The following is a 20,391-nucleotide window of genomic DNA, read 5'->3' as shown; positions in this document are numbered from 1 at the left end:
ATCAGATGCATACCGTGGAAACTGCAGCAGACTTTATATACACACAGAGAATATGAAACAATACCTCCTCCCACCCCACTGTCCTGCTGGTAATAGCTTATCTAAAGTGATCAACAGGTGGGCCATTTCCAGCACAAATCCAGGTTTTCTCACCCTCCACCCCCCCCCCACAAATTCACTCTCCTGCTGGTGCTAGCCCATCCAAAGTGACAACTCTTTACATAATCAAGTCGGGCTATTTCCTGCATAGATCCAGGTTTTCTCACATCCCCCCCACCCCCATACACACACAAACTCACTCTCCTGCTGGTAATAGCTCATCTAAACTGACCACTCTCCAAGTTTAAATCCAAGTTAAACCAGAACATCTGGGGGGGCGGGGGGGGTAGGAAAAAACAAGAGGAAACAGGCTACCTTGCATAATGACTTAGCCACTCCCAGTCTCTATTTAAGCCTAAATTAATAGTATCCAATTTGCAAATGAATTCCAATTCAGCAGTTTCTCGCTGGAGTCTGGATTTGAAGTTTTTTTGTTTTAAGATAGCGACCTTCATGTCTGTGATTGCGTGACCAGAGAGATTGAAGTGTTCTCCGACTGGTTTATGAATGTTATAATTCTTGACATCTGATTTGTGTCCATTTATTCTTTTACGTAGAGACTGTCCAGTTTGACCAATGTACATGGCAGAGGGGCATTGCTGGCACATATCACATTGGTAGATGTGCAGGTGAACGAGCCTCTGATAGTGTGGCTGATGTTATTAGGCCCTGTGATGGTGTCCCCTGAATAGATATGTGGGCACAATTGGCAACGGGCTTTGTTGCAAGGATAAGTTCCTGGGTTAGTGGTTCTGTTGTGTGGTATGTGGTTGTTGGTGAGTATTTGCTTCAGGTTGCGGGGCTGTCTGTAGGCAAGGACTGGCCTGTCTCCCAAGACTTGTGAGAGTGTTGGGTCATCCTTTAGGATAGGTTGTAGATCCTTAATAATGCGTTGGAGGGGTTTTAGTTGGGGGCTGAAGGTGACCGCTAGTGGCGTTCTGTTATTTTCTTTGTTAGGCCTGTCCTGTAGTAGGTAACTTCTGGGAACTCTTCTGGCTCTATCAATCTGTTTCTTTACTTCTGCAGGTGGGTATTGTAGTTGTAAGAAAGCTTGACAGAGATCTTGTAGGTGTTTGTCTCTGTCTGAGGGGTTGGAGCAAATGCGATTGTATCGCAGAGCTTGGCTGTAGACGATGGATCGTGTGGTGTGGTCAGGGTGAAAGCTGGAGGCATGCAGGTAGGAATAGCGATCAGTAGGTTTCCGGTATAGGGTGGTGTTTATGTGGCCATTGTTTATTAGCACTGTAGTGTCCAGGAAGTGGATCTCTTGTGTGGACTGGACCAGGCTGAGGTTGGTGGTGGGATGGAAATTGTTGAAATCATGGTGGAATTCCTCAAGGGCTTCTTTTCCATGGGTCCAGATGATGAAGATGTCATCAATATAGCGCAAGTAGAGTAGGGGCTTTAGGGGACGAGAGCTGAGGAAGCGTTGTTCTAAATCAGCCATAAAAATGTTGGCATACTGTGGGGCCATGCGGGTACCCATAGCAGTGCCGCTGATCTGAAGGTATACCTTGTCCCCAAATGTGAAATAGTTATGGGTAAGGACAAAGTCACAAAGTTCAGCCACCAGGTTAGCCGTGACATTATCGGGGATAGTGTTCTTGACGGCTTGTAATCCATCTTTGTGTGGAATGTTGGTGTAGAGGGCTTCTACATCCATAGTAGCCAGGATGGTGTTATCAGGAAGATCACCGATGGATTGAAGTTTCCTCAGGAAGTCAGTGGTGTCTCGAAGGTAGCTGGGAGTGCTGGTAGCGTAGGGCCTGAGGAGGGAGTCTACATAGCCAGACAATCCTGCTGTCAGGGTGCCAATGCCTGAGATGATGGGGCGCTCAGGATTTCCAGGTTTATGGATCTTGGGTAGTAGATAGAATATCCCAGGTCGGGGTTCCAGGGGTGAGTCTGTGCGGATTTGATCTTGTGCTTTTTCAGGAAGTTTCTTGAGCAAATGCTGTAGTTGCTTTTGGTAACTCTCAGTGGGATCATAGGGTAATGGCTTGTAGAAACTCGTGTTGGAGAGCTGCCGAGCAGCCTCTTGTTCATATTCCGACCTATTCATGATGACAACAGCACCTCCTTTGTCAGCCAACAACCACATACCACACAACAGAACCACTAACCCAGGAACTTATCCTTGCAACAAAGCCCGTTGCCAACTGTGCCCACATATCTATTCAGGGGACACCATCACAGGGCCTAATAACATCAGCCACACTATCAGAGGCTCGTTCACCTGCACATCCACCAATGTGATATATGCCATCATGTGCCAGCAATGCCCCTCTGCCATGTACATTGGTCAAACTGGACAGTCTCTACGTAAAAGAATAAATGGACACAAATCAGATGTCAAGAATTATAACATTCATAAACCAGTCGGAGAACACTTCAATCTCTCTGGTCACGCAATCACAGACATGAAGGTCGCTATCTTAAAACAAAAAAACTTCAAATCCAGACTCCAGCGAGAAACTGCTGAATTGGAATTCATTTGCAAATTGGATACTATTAATTTAGGCTTAAATAGAGACTGGGAGTGGCTAAGTCATTATGCAAGGTAGCCTGTTTCCTCTTGTTTTTTCCTACCCCCCCCCGGCCCCCCCAGATGTTCTGGTTTAACTTGGATTTAAACTTGGAGAGTGGTCAGTTTAGATGAGCTATTACCAGCAGGAGAGTGAGTTTGTGTGTGTATGGGGGTGGGGGGGATGTGAGAAAACCTGGATCTATGCAGGAAATAGCCCGACTTGATTATGTAAAGAGTTGTCACTTTGGATGGGCTAGCACCAGCAGGAGAGTGAATTTGTGGGGGGGGTGGAGGGTGAGAAAACCTGGATTTGTGCGGGAAATGGCCCACCTGTTGATCACTTTAGATAAGCATCACTTTAGATAAGCTATTACCAGCAGGACAGTGGGGTGGGAGGAGGTATTGTTTCATATTCTCTGTGTGTATATAAAGTCTGCTGCAGTTTCCACGGTATAACATCTGATGAAGTGAGCTGTAGCTCACGAAAGCTCATGCTCAAATAAATTGGTTAGTCTCTAAGGTGCCACAAGTACTCCTTTTCTTTTTGCGAATACAGACTAACACGGCTGTTCCTCTGAAACCTAGCAGGGACTGGCATTTTCCTCTCCACTGCAGCTCCTACTGTCAACTTCCTCAAGAGGACACTATTTCTTTCACTGCTGTCTGCTGGATTCTTAGTACGCTTTGATCTGCACTTTGCAACCATCCCATTTTCCCCTATTCCAAATACTGATTGGCCTGAAATGATAGGAAGAACCTAGGTGCCCTTACTAAGTGCCTAGGTACTCATGCCTAAAGCGTGTCATGGACGGACATCATCTGGTTCTATATAAAATCCGGTTACACGTGACAGAAAGAAAGTGTAACGATCCTCTTCCCCCTCATGGCACATGACACAGACTTTCTATTCTCCGCCAAATGCATGGAGTTCAGAGCAAGACTGCAGGCACCATGTATGATACAACCACGTGTAGGAAAAGATATTGCAAACCCACAACTCCTGTGTACCGAAAGATAAACCCGACTGCTTAAAACAAAGTTCTCATTGTTCTTTATGCTGCGATTTTCAACTCACTGACATTTGTCTCCTGGATTGGAATACTTTATGCAATGGCGATAAAATGAAGGACTTGGGGGGCTTGGCAGAAACACCCTCCCCCCGATAGCAACCTAAACAATCCAGCAACATACCGGTACCTACTCACAGGGGGAGGAAAAGAATTAAATATTCTACCAGCAACACATTAACGACTGAACCCTCCTCCCTGGGACGATCTCAGCATAACCCTAGGTTAGTGTCAAGAGTACGCCGGTCCGCAGCCACAGGTAACGGGTGTAATTAAAGAATCCTAGAAAAACATACAAATCCTATAACGACATATTCAACCGTTACAAACTACCTCAGGGTTAGAGTGCCTGTGCTGGATATACTGCATTTTCTAGAAAGCAACCCAGGAACTGACAACGTGCGCCGGCTGTAGAGAAGCCGGTAACTGTACTACGCACAAACACATTAAATTGTTCGATTGTATTGTCGCACAGAGGCTGCCCAAGTACCCCCCAGCTACACGGTAACACAATAGCCGTTCTGTTCTACTGGGTCTGTGCACGCCTGCTGGGGGTGACTTTCAGGCTGCACTTCAGTTGAGCAGCACGTGTTAACCTTTAGCCGGGGCAGAGTGAGATTGACAACAGACCCCTTTAATAGCAAACACTCCCTGCTGCCCCTTTTCATGCACGCTCTCGGGGTGAAGCTGACGTTCATTCTCTCTCGCTCGCTCTCTTTTTATTTGTTACCTAAGTTGGTTTTGTTCCAGCTTGGGCTTCTTGGCTTGTGGTTCCTCTGCTGCCATCTTCATGCTCAGTGTACCCAGCAGGCGCGCAGCCCCGGCCTCGTCACGATCCCCTTGTAGCAGCGGCTCAGCTTCCAACCCGGGCAACAAGCAGCCAGCAGCAGCGGGGCGCGGAGCTGAGTGGGCTACAGAGCGCCTGATTCAAGAATTGGTCAGGAGCGGGGTACCCACTTTTAAAATAACGTGGCAATTGCTGGATCAGTGCAACAGCCTTTATTGCTGGAGAATCATATCGCCTTGGGCATCTGATACAAATCCCCTCCTTCTTTGTTATGCAAATAATGACCAGGCTTAAATTAACTGGCCACCGAGGTCAGATGCCCATGCACGGCTTGCCAAACTCAAAGCGGCTCCAGCGTGGCGAGATTTCTTGCAGATTCACAGGCGATTCAAACATACAGTCTTGCACGGATGAAGGCAGTCGCATAGACGGCTGTGCGTGCGTCTGGGGGAGGAGGCATGGGCTGTGGGGGGTCCTCGCAGCCATATTTGCCACTGTTTCTGGGGGAGCGGGGTCCTTGTTCTGAGTGGGAGCGGTGGCTCGGGGAGCGGCAGGTGAATATGTCTTAGCCCCGGAATTCGGGGGCGGATAGTCTACTGTCCTGGCCGGGTTTTTTAAAGTTAAAATGTTATTGTGATAGCTGGAGGAGCTGATACTTCTGGAAAAGAGATTGATGGCTCTTTGTTCTGCATACATTTGTGCGACCGTGAAAGTCCCAGGCACTCATCCCACTCCTGTTCCTCAGAATTTATTACTTTTATGTTGGTTAATGTTTGTGAAGTGCTAAGAATTTGTGTTAACAGAATCGTGGCTGTCGTCCAGCCAAATAAGGAGTGCTGAGGTGGCGGGTTTTTTTGTGGGAAGAGAGAGTTCGGGAGAAATCGAAGGTGTATTATGTTGTGTGTGTGTGTCAGTTTCTAGTTCTTCCATTCTTGCTAGGTAATAGTTCCTGTCTGGTTAAATTCATTTTAATGAAAAATTCTTAAAAACCCAAAGTCTGACAGAGACCCAGTTAAGTTTCACAAAGCAACTCCTTTAACTTTACAAAATTTAAAATACATTTCAGTTAATGTAACTGTTCCGGTCTCCCCTCCATAAATTGTGCTGTAATGAGATCTAATATCTGATTCTGTTTTAATTTGCTATGTACTGAGCCTTTGGTTTTCAGATTGGATTTTACTCATAAGAACTATCTTTACTACTGTACTGATTTAGCTTTGGATCTTGGAAGCTTTCTTTGCTGTAAGAGAAAATGAGTTGTTACTGTCCTAATACGTCTTAGATCTTCTACTTCAATCATTGTATGAAACCTTTTCCCCCAAGAATAGGCTTGTTTCAGAGTTTAACTGTGATATAATTTTTATCATATTCAGGTTCTCATTTATTATAGATTTTAAAAACTATGAGAATAGGAGTATGTGTATATATACACATTCACACTCTAAATTTGGGGTTAATTTTCTTAACATACTGTAAATTCAGAATCTCTGATTTTAACAACTAAGTTAGAAATAAAAACACTAGACTTGTGTGGGACAGAAGTACATTTTGGTTTGCACTGTGTGCTTAAAAGTTCATTTGAGAGTTATGTGGAGTGTTTTGTTTTTATTGTCTGAACTGAGAAATAAATGCATAGAAAAGCAAATTCTAACTGAGTGAGAAGTAAATGTGCATAGAAAAGCAAATTCTTTCAATTTTAATAGTCTTCAGAATTCAAGTAAGGACTTTCTCAGAGAAAGGGTCAGTTTAAAGACTTATTTTTAACAGCCACACCCATGTGTATTTCACAGAAGTAGTCACATAATCTTTCAAAAACAGTGCAGTCAAGAAGCTTGATATTAAGGCAATGTAACATTATATTAAGCAAAGTGGTCCGTTATGTCAAGATCTGTGGTGAAAGTTTATTTTATCGTTATTTATAAAGCACCTAAGTTTTCTAGGCCCATTATAAATCACTAAATACATGTCCTTGGCCCTGCAAAGGTTTTAGTCTAAATTTTATATACATCTGAATAAGTGATCTGAGCAATGCTGTGAGAACAGGAAGATGGGAGAGGAGTTAACAATAGTATGGTCATGTGGTTAGCTAGGTTTGTTACATCTTTTTAGTGGTTCTAAATAACTTTTTGGCTTTGCCTTTAATTGTTTATGAACAGTCAGGGGAACAATATCTTGTTGGTAACACTTGGTTTCTCTGAAGCTTTTTCTATTCTAGGAAGTTTAACAGTTGCTGATAATTTGTCAGCAATTGGTGCAGTTGAACTAGTATTGAAAGTAGCTTAACTGCAAATGGATCTTGTATACGCCTGGGGAAACTTTCTGATGGTTTCCCATCCTTACTAACATTGGTTTAATTGCATTGATGTTGGGAGCACTGGTATATACAGCTCAGTTTTTAGCAGCCCTTTTCAGGACCATGAGACGCTTGCTCTGAAAAGATTTAATGGATGGATGTAAAAGAGCTGCTAGCACCTTGCCTTGTCATTAGTGTTCCCAGCAGGGCAGTCTTCACCAGTGGTAGCATCAGTAAGAATTTTTTGTAAGAGTCCCTCATGTGTACACAGCCTTAATACTAGTTTCAAAGTCAGCTCTCTGTGTTTAGTCCCTTTTCTGTTATTGCTTTGTGTTCCATCCCAGTAGCCCCAACTGGCTCCAGCTCAGAGTGGGTACCTGCTGTACTCTGAGCTGAATGTGCAGCTATTGAAACAGTTGCTCATCCATAAAACTTACCATCTCAGAAAAAGGAGGGGGGAAAAATGATTGATTGATTTCCTATATTATACACAACTGAGGTACTAAGTGACTTGCTGACAATCAAACAAAGTCTGTAGAAGAGCTGGGAATGGAACTCGTGTTTCCTGAATCCCAGAGCCTTAACCACAAGACTGTCCTTCCTCCGTTTTGCTCTCAACAAGGGTTACTTGTTTTAGTAAGCAGCCATGTTATTGTCGGTTACTATAACATAAGACAACAGCCAACCCATTGTCACTTTTTTTTTTTTGTCATGTACTTTTTTTCTCCCTCTTCTTCTGTTGAGCTGAATACACCACAGTTGTGATTCTCAGTAGTACTCATCTTTAAAGTGGTAGTGAACCTTTCATCCCAGCTATCTACTTAAGGGGTTACTCTTACTTGGTCTAACTAATTAAGAGAACAGTATTAGCATGCAATGTAGTCGCTTTTGGTCTTTTTGTTTTGTTGGGTTTTTTGTTTTTTAAAAGGAGTTACAGCTGCTCCTGAGTCTCCCTGCCAATTTTTAGTTTTTGTAATGTTTTTAAAGTGAGTTATCTCCCCTGTTTCTAGGCCCATACAAATAAAGATAAAAATTTACTAGTCAAAGTACTGCCCTGTGCACAAAGTAAGCAAAGTATGCATTAAGATGACTAATAGAATTATCAGTTGTTGTTTCTCAGGTGTTACTTGTAGCAAAATAGTAGGGCTGTTGATTTAATCGCAGATAAGTCACATGATTAACAAATTAATGATGATTTTAAAAATTGCGATTAATTATAATGTTAAACAATATAATGCCAATTGATTTTATTAAATATTTTTGGATGTTTTTCAATACTTTCAAACATTGATTTCTATTTCAACACAGAATACAAAGTGTACGCTGCTCACTTTATATCTTTTACAAATTTGCACTGAAAAATAGTATTTTTAGTTCACCTCATACAAGTACTGTAGTGCAATCTCTTTATCATGAAAGTGTAACTTACAGTTGTAGATTGTTTTGTTTTTGAGTGCAGTTATGGAACAACGTAAAACTTCCGAGTCTACAAGTCTACTCAGTCCTACTTCTTGTCCAGTCAACCGCTAAGACAAACAAGTTTGTATACATTTATGGGAGATACTGCTGCCTGCTTATTTACAATGTCACCTAAAAGTGAGAATTGGCGTTCGCATGTAACTTTTGTAGCCAGTGTTGAATGTTTAGCATATCTCGTACATACATACCTTGCGTTTGCCCCTTCATGCTTCGGCCACCATTCCAGAGGAATTACTGCCATGCTGATGCTTGTTAAAGTGCGTTAATTAAATTAGACTATACTCCTTGGGGGAGAATTGTATGTTACCCACTCTGTTTTACGTGCATTATGCATATATTTGTTTACAACAGTCTTACATGATGATCCAGCACATGTTCGTTTTAAGAACACTTTCACAGTAGATTTGATAAAACACAAAGAAGGTACCAATGTGAGATTTCTAAAAAAAAGCTATAGCACTTGACCCAAGGTTTAAGAATCTGAAGTGCTGTCCAAAATCTGAGACCAACAAGGTGTGGAGCATCTTTTCAGAAGTCTAAAAAGAGCAGCACTCCGATGCAGAAACTACAGAATCCGAACCACCAAAAAAGAAAAATCCACCTTCTGCTGATAGCATCTGACTGAGATGATAATGAACATGCGTTGGTCCACTCTGCTTTGGAGCATTATCGAGGAGAACCCATCATCAGCATGGACATGTCCTCTGGAATGGTGGTTGAAGCATGAAGGGACACATGAATCTTTAGCACATCTGGCATGTAAATACCTTGCTCTGTACACTTTGTATTCTATGTTGTAATTGAAATCGATATATTTGAAAATGTAGAAAACATCCAAAAATATTTAAATGGTATTCTTGTTTATCGCATGATTAATTTATCACGTGATTGATCGTTTGCCAGCCCTAAAGTCTTTTAAAATGTTGAATATAAAGCAACTTAACAGTAAGGAAAGTCTTTTTACTGAATCATTTATGTACATGGAGAGAAAAATGGAACCTTTAAGTTAATAATTCATTTGTATTACTAACCATTTAAATGCAATGCACTATGAATTTTATGAAGACAACAAGGTTAGCCCAAGAGCCAAAAACCAATTCAAGAGGCAGGCTTTTTCTCTCTCTCAAAAAGCTTATGGAGGAAGAAGTTGGCTGAGTGCAGGATACATAATAAAATGCAGATACCTATAGAAATATAGGTTCATACAAAGTGGTGTAAAGTATTGGAGGAAAGAAAAGCTACTCTGCATGCAAAATAGAAGTAAAACAAGTAAATTACAAGTGCAACCACTAAAACTGATAGGAGTGATGTTGTACAAAGTGAAAGGAAGACTTGAGATGTAACAGAAAAATAATCTTGATTACAGTAACAGGCTAAGAACAGTATACAACCTGTTCCATTTACCAAAACAGAACTCAAATGGTTTTGGCTACTAAAACTCAAGGATTTAATCTGTAATATGCTCTGTATTTTGTCACTGAAAATACTCAATCTCGGAAAAGTGGCAAAAGCAGATTCTATCTGTACGTAGATACATGAAAATTCCACATAGGCATGAAAAAGTGTTTTTATTTTTAATCCTGCGATCCTAAGTCCTACTGGGTGAAGTCCACTGGTGTCCGGAGGGCTAGAACAAGATCTATGCACCATGTGAATTCCACTTCGTCCCTCAAAAGACAACTCACTTCAGTGGCACCGTGGCTTTTTACTGTCCTTTCTGCACAGCAATGGACTTCATCCACAGAGTAATGCCTCTAAAAATCAATAGGTCTGTAATGAGTACAGTGCTAGTCAACATGAATAAGGGTGACAGAAGCTTGTCCCTTTGATACTGATAGCAATGCTATTAAAAGTGGGAGAAGTTGCTAAAAATCTAATTGCTGTTTAAGCTGTATATTTATTCTAACTTTAGATGAATAAGTTTCTAGTCCATTTCAGGTTCTTATGAACTAGCCACGACACAGCAATGTTTCAATTATAAACACTGTAGGTAAATGTTTAAAAGAAATGAATCTACTAGCTTGGCATTGGAGGTGGGGAATGTGTTTAAGTATTTACAAAACCTAAACCAAAAGTTGGCATTGTCTCTGCAACATCTGGTTTATGTGCTGAAAAAGTTATGGAAAGAATAGTCACTTATCCAGTGGGTTTGTGCATGGTAAATATTCTGTAATACAGTGCTTAAACTATGGGCAATTGAGCATTGAGAGGAGCCTGATGCTAACCTTTTCCTTGTGGTAAATGTTAATTTTCTGCTTCTGGGAGCATTATGGAGGAATGGTAGATAGAAACAAAAGACCTGTCCCTGATAAGTGGGTCCGAAGATGGTTGAGAATGGATAGCACCTCTGCAGGAGAAACTAGGGACCTTGTAATTTTGAGCCCAAAATGGAGGTAGTGAGAATTTGGGGGGGGGGGGGGAATAATGCTGACATATTACATCCCATGCAATATTTTTGAGGACCATATTGTATTAAGTTGACAATCCCTGGCTCAGAGTGATACATATACATCTCCAAAGGGAGGCTTAATCACAGCTCCAGGAACTGGAGACAGGGAAGGGCAATTGCATCAGTTAGGTTGTAAACACCTCCACAGAGGTCCCGCCCCTGGCAGAGGCTGCATGTACTGGTTCAAACTTGATTCCACGTAGACCAACAGACAAAGGAAGGGCTATTGGCATAAAAGGCTGTATTTAAACAGACTCCTAGTTTTTCCTTTTAGCAAATGGACGGGACTTTGTCTCCAAGGGCTCCCTCCTTCCCCCCCACCATTGCAAAGGGTTGGAGGGACCGATGCGTAACAACTCCTGTTGTGTTTAAATCGGGGTCTCACTGTGTTGTCTCAGTAATGCTTTTTTACCTTAAGAGTAAATGTGTTTGCTTAAAAAGAGCTGTGTGGTAACTGCTGGCAATACATTGTTCATAGCACTCAGAGAAAAAGCGAAGCACAAGTGTTGGCCTTAGGCAGATTAGCTTGCTGGGGATTGTGACTTGTTTGGTCACAGAGATCCCCTTGGGACTGTCACTTGATGTGCTGAAATTAACTTTGGGTCCATTTTCCCTGCCAGCTTGAGACTTCCAGAATCTGGTCTTGTTGAGCCAGACACACTAGCCTGCTGCAACACAGACCCAGGGTCCGGATCATGCCCCCAAAGCTGCAGACTTTAAGTTAAAACAGCTCAGCAGGTTACTTGTCTCCAGCACCTAGACATCCAGTTCCCAATGGGATCCAAATCCCAAATAAATCCATTTTACTCTGTATAAAGCTTATACAGGGTAAATTCATAAATTGTCTGCCCGCTATAACACTGATACAGAGAGATGCACAGCTGTTTGCTCCCCTGGATATCAATCACTTACTCTAGATTTATTAACCAACAAAAGTGATTTTATTAAGTATAAAAAGTAGGATTTAAGTGGTTTCAAGTAATAACAGATGGAATGAAGTAAGTCACAAAAGCAAAATAAAACCAACTTGCAAGTCTAAGCCTAATACATTAAGAAGCTGATTACAGGTAATATCTCACCCTTAAAGATGTTCCAGTAAACTGCTTTTGCAGACTAGACTCTTTCCTAGTCTGGGCCCAATCCTTTCCCCAATACAGTCTTTGATAGATCCAGCAGACATGTCAGGTGGTAAGCAGGGGTTCTCATATGACTGGCTGCCCCTTTCATTGTGCTCCACCCCTTTTTATAGCTTTGGCACAAGGCAGGAATCTTTTGTCTGTGCTTGTCCCCATCCCTGCCTCATCAATGGAAAAGTACAAGGATTAAGATGGATTCCAAGATCATGTGACATGGTCACATGTCACTAAGACTCGTAGTCTCCATTTTTTCTGGGGGTGGCCCACAAGTACACAGGAAGGCTTGCAGGTAAATAAACCATTTACAACCAATTGTCCGAGTCACTGGGAGCTATCAAGATTCTAAACCACCGTTAATGGCCCACACTTTGCATAAATTATAATAGGACCTCAGAGTTATACTTCATATGTCTAGCTTCAGTTATAAGAATGGTACATGTATACAAATAGGAGGAATATATTCAGTAGTTTATAACCTTTGTTATGCCTTACAAGAGATCTTTTGCATAAAGCATATGAGTGTTACATCATATTCACACAAGCATATTTCCGTAAAACATATGGAGTGCAACGTCACAGGGAGATCAGTGTAAGGCAGGGAGCTGTGCAGCCTTTTAAAACTCCCCAGTCAAAAGGGAGTGGGACCAGGGTGCCTGCCTGGAGACAGGTGACCGCTTGAGACCTGACCAGGGAAAACAGGTGCAGTTATCCTGAAACTCTGACAAAGACATTTAACTTTCTAGCCTTTTCATGCTTACTAATAACTGAGCAATTACATACTCTTATTGTGAGATTTCTATTTGTGGGAGAGAAGGTGTGGTCATACACATGGAAAAGTATGAATGCCAGATAGTAAGTGCTGGTGTGGCAATTGGCTGATATTCATAGGAGCAATATCTGGTAGAAGCCAGAATTAAAACTTCCCCATTTAAAATGGTGCAGTTTTCCCTCTTGTTCTCCCTTTACCCCTAGCCTTGCCCATTTAATAGAATATGCAGCAAGATTTCACTTCCATACATAAACAAAGTGGAACCTGTTGAATACAAAGTTGGTTTTGGACTGACAGATTTACAGAGGGACAAGGTGGGTAAGTCAGTATCTTTTACTGGACCAAATTCTGTTGTGGAAGGGAAGCTTTTGAACTCTACAGAGTTGTTCTTCAGGTGTGGGAAAGGTAATCAGTGTTTCATGGCTAAATATAAGGTGAAACAGTGTTGAACATAAGGAGTTAGCACATGTTGCAAGAAACCACTCAAAATGAAGCAGGCAATTACTACCTCTGCAGTTGTAGGACAAAGGAGAGTTAGTGGGTTACAGGCTTTTGTAATGAGACACAAAATCATTGTCTCTATTGAATCAATGATATTTGGTTATGAATATAAGCTCCCAGGCTTGTTTTTGAAGGTGTTGCACAAGTTTCCTTTGAGAGGTTAGATATGGAGTGATCATTTACAGGGTCTCCTTTTAAACACTTGAAACTGGCATGCAGCAGATGAAATCTTTAATTAAAAAAAAATTGAAACAGCTTTGGCTCTGGTAAAAGACACTGATTAAAGTTTCAGAGTAACAGCCATGTTAGTCTGTATTTGCAAAAAGAAAAGGAGTACTTGTGGCACATTAGAGACTAACCAATTTATTTGAGCATAAGCTTTCGTGAGCTACGATGAAGTGAGTGTAGCTCACGAAAGCTTGTGCTCAAATAAATTGGTTAGTCTCTAAGGTGCCACAAGTACTGATTAAAGTGAATCAGATGGATATTGGAATTCCTGTTAGTCTGTGGGACTTGGGATGTTTAATGTTGTTTACAATACAAGATCAGGAAAATACATCTTAAAAATCCTAGACACAGTCTTTACCTATTTGCAACTCAATGAGTTTTAAATCCCATTCAATTTAATATGCAAGAACGTTTTCTCCCCCAGAAAACAAGCAACCCACATCACCTTTTAGAACTACTTACTCCTTTATTTTGTATTTTTCTCCTTCCTTTTGTGTTTGGAGGAGAAAAAGGAATAGGTTAGTTAGACTTCTGCAGACTGTGGGATTATTCCCCATATTTTGTTCAAAATCCATCCCCTTCTATCTCCATCCAAACAGGACTCCTTCATACAGATCTGTCTTTACCACATCCATAACAAATTCCTTCACAGATGTCATCCCTGTCCTTTCAGTACCTGAGAAGGTCTCTTAGGTATTAATAGACACTGTAACCTAACTCAACTGTTTTTCTGCTTGGACTCATTTGTGAATACATCTTAGAAACAGATCCTAAATGCCTCCCAGTTACAACCTAGAAACTTGTGGAAGACTAACTTTAAATCAGCATTTCTTATGATCTCTTGGCTGCTTTTCCCCACCCTTTTCCCTGGAATACTTTTTCCAATCACTTCATGTCTCTGTTTTTATTTTTTAAATAAAGGGATGTATCAGTGGGTAAACAACCACATACTTCTAACAAATCTCTCTTCTAAACACTGGATCTTTTAAAAAGGTTTTAAAAGTAAGGATTCTGTTGCTGTGTCCTTTAGATCTCTGAAATTCTTTTCCAGGCAGCCCTATAGTACTAGATGTTATTGGTGTGGAAACTTGATTTCAGGCCCAATGCTTAGATACCTGCACAGATACAAATTTATATCTGTGGCTATAAATCAGTATCTGCTGAACCACAGGGCTCTGGCGGGAACCGCAGCAGTGAAAGGAGCTGAACGTGGGGCCACTGCTCCCAGGAGCCAGCACCCCATGCTGGCAGTTTCTCCCAAGTGACTATACCGCCCCCAGACCCACCCCCATCTCTTCCACACAGCTGTCTGTGTCTCCTGTCTGGGGTCTGTACAGCCATGCCAGAGGACAGGGCTGGGGGCAGATATAAATTTGTATCCACGCAGAGCTCTACGAGTACTTCTGCCTCTGCTCATGTGAGCAGGAGTGCCATTGAAACTGGTCAGAGGTCCAACGTGTGCTGTGCCTCATGGAGGAAGGAGGTGGAAGTGCTTTTATTTCACCCTTGCACCGCTCAGATTCTGGGATGGCTGCAGGCCAGCACTATTTCTTGGCATCAGTTAAAGCAACTCCCAAAGCTGCTCTAACTTACCACAGCCTCCCAATGGCTATCTATAGACTGTTGTACTGCATTTCAATACTTTGTGGCTTTTTGGCACTGTGCAAACACATCCCTTCCTGCTCTCAGACTGTCCCTTAGGAAGGGAGCAGCGTGGGGCTGACTAATAGGCCCCACATTGCTCTAGTGCTTTTAAGGCTTCTGAGTGTTAGCTGGGCAGTGGGGAGAATCTCCCAAGGGCTACAAGACCAGATTTCTGGCTTCCTTATGGCCAAATCTTGTTAACTGCGGAGTTCTCTTAATGGTCAATGGTACTGGTGCAATTTGACACTACTTGGCATGCTGCATGATTGGTCCCCAGTTCTACAAAGAATATGAAAATCTGTTTGATAGATAAGATCTTGGGAATACTACTGTCTAGTTAGTTCTCCAGTACAATATCTGACCTGTTTTTTGGATAGTACATTTCCTCAGACATTCCCACAGCATTCTTTACCAGACTTCCTTGGATGTAACTTCTATTTAAGATGCAGTTCCATTCACATTTTCCAGGAATGTGGAACTAGACATGAAGGTTTTTTTAAATTCTGTTTCCAAATGAGTCACTTGGATTTCCAGCTTTAATGATGAAACTTTCTATCCTCTGCCCTCAAAGGAAATGTGATTATTCCACTGCTAATACTGTAATGATCTCTGTAATTGTGTTACTCGGGTCCGGGCAATTGTGTTAGAGTCTTGCCAGTGATGGAGTGAATCAGGTCTGGAAACAGACTGAATTGAGGCTGCATGTAAGTACTTTATAAAAGGCCTGTCAGTTGGTAGATGAAATACTGTACAAATCTCTACTTCAAACACAGGTTATGATTTCCATTATGGAAAAACAAGACAGATAATGGAAAGGGTTGTTTTGCACACTAAATTACTGATTAACAACAACTTCAAAGCATCCTTAAAAATACAATTTATTTAAAAAATTAAAGCATCTCAAAAGGTGATTACCAATGGGTTTTAAAAAATGCTAATTAAATGTTGAGGAACACATGGGAACCAGGAACTTTTAAAAAAAAAAAAAAAAACTGTATAAAGCAATGCTGGTTAAACATATGACTCAAATCTATTGCAGCTGTCATTCACGCAGAAGCCCTTCTTAATCTCACTTATACCCATTCTGGTTCTGGGAGTTTCAGGTGAGTAAAAGGGATGAGTCACTAGACACTAAGCAGTTATGAATTGACTGCATAATACATTTGTCCTAATAATGACACTTGAATTCTGGCTTTTAAAAGTTTCTGAATATCAACAATCCTGTTTTGAAATAAGGAATGTTAATTAAAATGACAATGCTACAAAGATAAGGTTACAGAGTAATTGTACTTTTATAAGATTGAATCTTGGAAAAAAGAATGGTTCCTTACTTTGTAGGAACTGTGGCTCTTTGGGATATTCTGTATATGTGGATCCTGCTTATGGTATCCACGTACCCCCACACAGGAGTTCAGAATGTTTTCACTAGTAATGTTCAGGAGGAGTTGTGCATGTACCTTTTATGCCCTTGAACTCCCGTCCAGCCCCAAGGGCTTAAATAGCACAGCAGCTCCAACCACCACTTAATTCCTTTGCCCCCCAGCATCTTCATTTAGAAGACTCCAAGTTGTGGGGACAGAGGGTAGGTCATGGGCTCTACATGTGCAGAACATCTTGAAGAACCAAAATTTACTCTAAAGTTAAGTAATCATTGTTGTTTCTTCACTGTAATTTTGGATCCCGCATATGGTGATGAGCCAGCAGTCACCCGCTAGGAATTATCTGGAAAAAAAATCACAAAACTTCCCTTCAGAAACAGGGTCAAATCTTGAAGCGGTTGCTAAAAAATGTTTCCTAAATGTATAAGCTGAAGACCAGATAGCTGCTCCACAGATTTCCAATATTGCAATTTGTCTTAGATGTGCTACTGATGTGACTTGTGCTCTGGTGGAGTGGATTCAGATGTTTGGAGGATGACTACTTAATATCATAAGCATTTCTAATACAAATAGATACCCATTGTGAGTTTAAGATGAAAGCCATCCCCTTGGATTTATTCCCGTTAGCAATGTCAAGTCTAAGCTTAATGAAAAGATCTGTCTAAATAAATAAAATAGCAATCTTCTCTTACTTCATTGTCTGAATTTAGATTACATACTCCAGGTATGAGGTTTTGGAAAAAAGGCTAGTAAGTTAATAAACAGATGGGTATGGTCTCATACTTACCCTACCCATATGAAACTCTGCAAGGAGGATTTATCAATAAGGCTTGCAAATTGATTATTCTACTAGTTGATGTAACTGCTACCAAGAATGCCACTTCCATTGACAGATGAATTGGACAGTTTGATAAAGGCTCAAAGGGAGGATCTGTAAGTGAAGAAAAGACTATATTTAAGTCCCATGGTGTAGCTCTCTCACAGAAGTAAAAATATGAACAAGCCCTCTCAAATCTAGTCACTGACTGGGGTGGGGGGGAAAACTGAACTTCCCTCTGTTTGAGTAAGAAATGCAGATATAGCAGCCAAGTGACTTTGACTGAAGCAATCGATAATTCAGAGTGCTTTAAAAATAAGTAATCTAAAATAACTGGACTAAAACACCAATGTGGAATGTAACCCTCTTAAGATCGCACCCATAATGAAAATGGTTTGCATTTTGCAGTATATGTGGATAACTTCCTGTTCTGAAGAGGACTTTTTACCAAGGACATATAGATATTATCCAGGATGTGATATTCAATGAGGCTGGGTTTGGGTAAAGAATTAGACAGTGATATCACACTTCCAGTTCATAAAGGTCATGATAAATTTGACAATAGCAGTAGGTCTGAGAACCAAAACGGATTAGGGTAAAGTAGGAGCGACCAATACAGCTCAAGCTTTTTCTTGCCTTATTTTCCAAAACACTCTTTGATTTAGTGGAAACAGAGGGAAAGCATCCATCAGATGGTGTGACCAACAAATAATGACGGCAACTGCTAGAGATCCTGGATTCTTTCCTGCTTGAGAACAAAATATCAGACACTTCCCTGTTTTGATTTGACATGAATAAGTCTCTGTGGGGAAGCCCTCTTATTGGAAAATTCAATCAATTTTTTAATTCCCACTCATGGGACAGAATATTTTCCTGCTTAGTACGGCCACTAGACTCCTGGGAAGTGAAGAGCTGTCTACACTTCTGAATACTCCATTCTCAAAGTTTATGACTTCCTGACAAAGAAGGTCTAATATCACACTTCCCTGCCTGTTTATAGAATAGGCCCCTGTGAAATTGTCTGAGACCCCTTGGATTGAAAAATCCTTGAATATAGGTAGAAACGCTTTTAAGAGGCATGAGATTAGCTTGCAAATTCTAGCACATTCACGTAAATTGTGTATTCTCGATGAGATCTAAATTCATGAGGCTGAATGATCTATTTATGCTTCCCAACCCATCTTGGATTAATCAATTAGAGTTTTGGACACAATCAGAGAAGACAATCTGAATTCCTGCACATACATTTCCTATCATTCACCATTCCATAGAGGTTAGAATTGAATCTGGAATCCGCACATTTAATGACATGTGGAGTCTTGATTTGCAAACTGTATTTGATTCTAGCTTGAAGTGATCTGAGACACAGTCGGGCAAATGAAGTTATGAACATATATGAAGCCATGTGGCCTAGAAGTTTGAGACATATCCTGTTTTTTGTTTGAGGCCAAGTACAGAAGTGGAGGATTAGTTGTTGTTGTGTTTTGTTTTGTTTTTTTTAAAATGAGGAATCTGTCCAGTGGGAGGAATGCTCTCGCTGCTGCTGAATCTAGCAGAATTTAATGAACTTTATAGATCAGGATGGAATCTGATTCAACTTTAAGTTGATCCTCAAATCCAGGATGGCGGAGGGGGGAAGAAATCACTTTCCTTGTGGTTGCTATTACCTGCATTTGTGATTTCCTGTCCCTACACCTTCCCCATGCACATGCACAAGCCAGTTAGAGGTTAAATGTGCAACCCTTGTCCGTGTAGATGAGCTGCTATTACTGTTAGGCACATTGTAAACACCCTTGGGTGATAAAATTCTGAAACACTGTTAACGATGCAGTGGAGCCATAAAAGTTAAGAGTGTGAGTGTGTATATATTTGACACATGAAAATGAGCATCCTGCAAGTTGAGGGGAATGAACCATTCCATGGGACCTACAGCAGGAATAACTGGAGTTAGCAAGCATACAGAATTCGACATGTAGTTATTGGGGTTCCTGAGATATAGAATTGAATGCAAGCCCCATTTTGGGGGGGGCAAGGGGGTGAGGAAACTGAGAATAGAAACCTTTCCCAACATACTCCTGAGGCACTCTGTCTATTGCACCTAACTTGATTTAGGTGGTCTGTTTTCTCATACAAGTGCCATGCATTAGACTGGTACTTGGGAAGAGGGTGGGAAGGAGGCAAGGTTTGAAATTGAATGGTCCCTGATTTGAAGGACTCATTGATCTGTGGTGATCGCCATCCAAGCCTCCTTGAAATACAACAGATGGGAACCAAAGGGTGGAGTAGAAGGGTATAAGATTAGTCCATTGTAGATTAGTCCAAGGGTAGTGGAACTGGCTTTTTCTAACATCTAGATCTTTATGGATTGCTCAGTTATGAGAATGTTTCTCTTCATATTGGAGTGTTTCTCTGTCTGTACTAGAGAAGGAAGATTGAGGATAAAGGTTTTTTTCTGAACATAGGATTATATAAATCGTATGATCTGAGAGTGGATCTCGAGTCTCAATGAGGAGACTCATCAGCCTTAATGCTAAATAAATTCTGACCATTGAATGGTAAATAGCCAATGGTTGCTTGCACTTCTCTCAGGAAAATTGTTACAAAGAACCATGGTGAGCATTGCATCACAGCACTTGGAGCCATTGAACTAGCATCTAATGCCGCTGAGAGAGATTTTAGCACTCAGTAGATCCTCTTTACAGATTTAAACTTGTTGGAGGTGTTTTATATAGGGTAGTACCACAACACTAATTTAGCCATAAATTCCTTTATTGAATAAACAGGCCAAATGGAATTTATGCAGTTCTAAACATGCCTAAATAAGCAATTTACTACATCCACCAGTAACAAAACATTTATAAGCATTTGATCAAGATACTTATAAATGTTCTAAACCCAGGGGTGCTTAGTCTCATGTTGGTCATCCCCAATGTGGTCAGGCGGGTATTAGCCACAAACCCTTCAAGAGTTTAATTTTTATATCCTTTAACAAACAAGTGATTGTCAGTTACTGACTTCAGCTAACGACCAATTTTGAGAGAGTTCATCCTTATTTCCCATCTTAATCCAGATTATATTTACAACCTCCTTTCTCCCCAAGGCCTTTCCTCCCTGCTGACCAACAGATTTTCTTGCGTCAAAGGGTTTGCATAAGCTTTACTTTTAAGATAACACTGGCATGTGTGGTGGAAAGATCCAGCTGGTTCCTTCAAGACC

General features: G+C 41.1%; 2 protein-coding genes across 6 annotated transcripts in view; one reads left to right on the top strand and one right to left on the bottom strand.

Moving 5' to 3' along the window:
* Window positions 1-4,553, bottom strand: part of ADK (adenosine kinase) — a 565,528-nt gene extending 560,975 nt beyond the window's left edge. For all 3 annotated transcript variants that reach the window (XM_048858483.2, XM_048858492.2, XM_048858488.2), the window contains exon 1: window positions 4,424-4,553. In XM_048858483.2, the coding sequence (XP_048714440.1) occupies window positions 4,424-4,485 (62 nt within the window). In that variant the 5' untranslated portion in view covers window positions 4,486-4,553. The remainder of the gene's footprint in view (window positions 1-4,423) is intronic.
* AP3M1 (adaptor related protein complex 3 subunit mu 1) overlaps window positions 4,484-20,391 on the top strand; it is a 44,955-nt gene continuing 29,047 nt past the window's right edge. The window contains exon 1 of one of the 3 annotated variants that reach the window (XM_075130755.1): window positions 4,484-4,630. In XM_075130755.1, the coding sequence (XP_074986856.1) occupies window positions 4,484-4,630 (147 nt within the window). Of the gene's footprint in view, window positions 4,643-4,944; window positions 5,035-20,391 lie in introns of those variants that run through there. The other 2 variants (XM_048858481.2, XM_048858479.2) reach the window with 2 other exon arrangements.

Source organism: Caretta caretta, chromosome 7, assembly GCF_965140235.1.
Source record: "Caretta caretta isolate rCarCar2 chromosome 7, rCarCar1.hap1, whole genome shotgun sequence".
Classification (NCBI taxonomy): domain Eukaryota; kingdom Metazoa; phylum Chordata; order Testudines; family Cheloniidae; genus Caretta; species Caretta caretta.
This window is presented reverse-complemented; position numbering and strand designations above follow the sequence as displayed.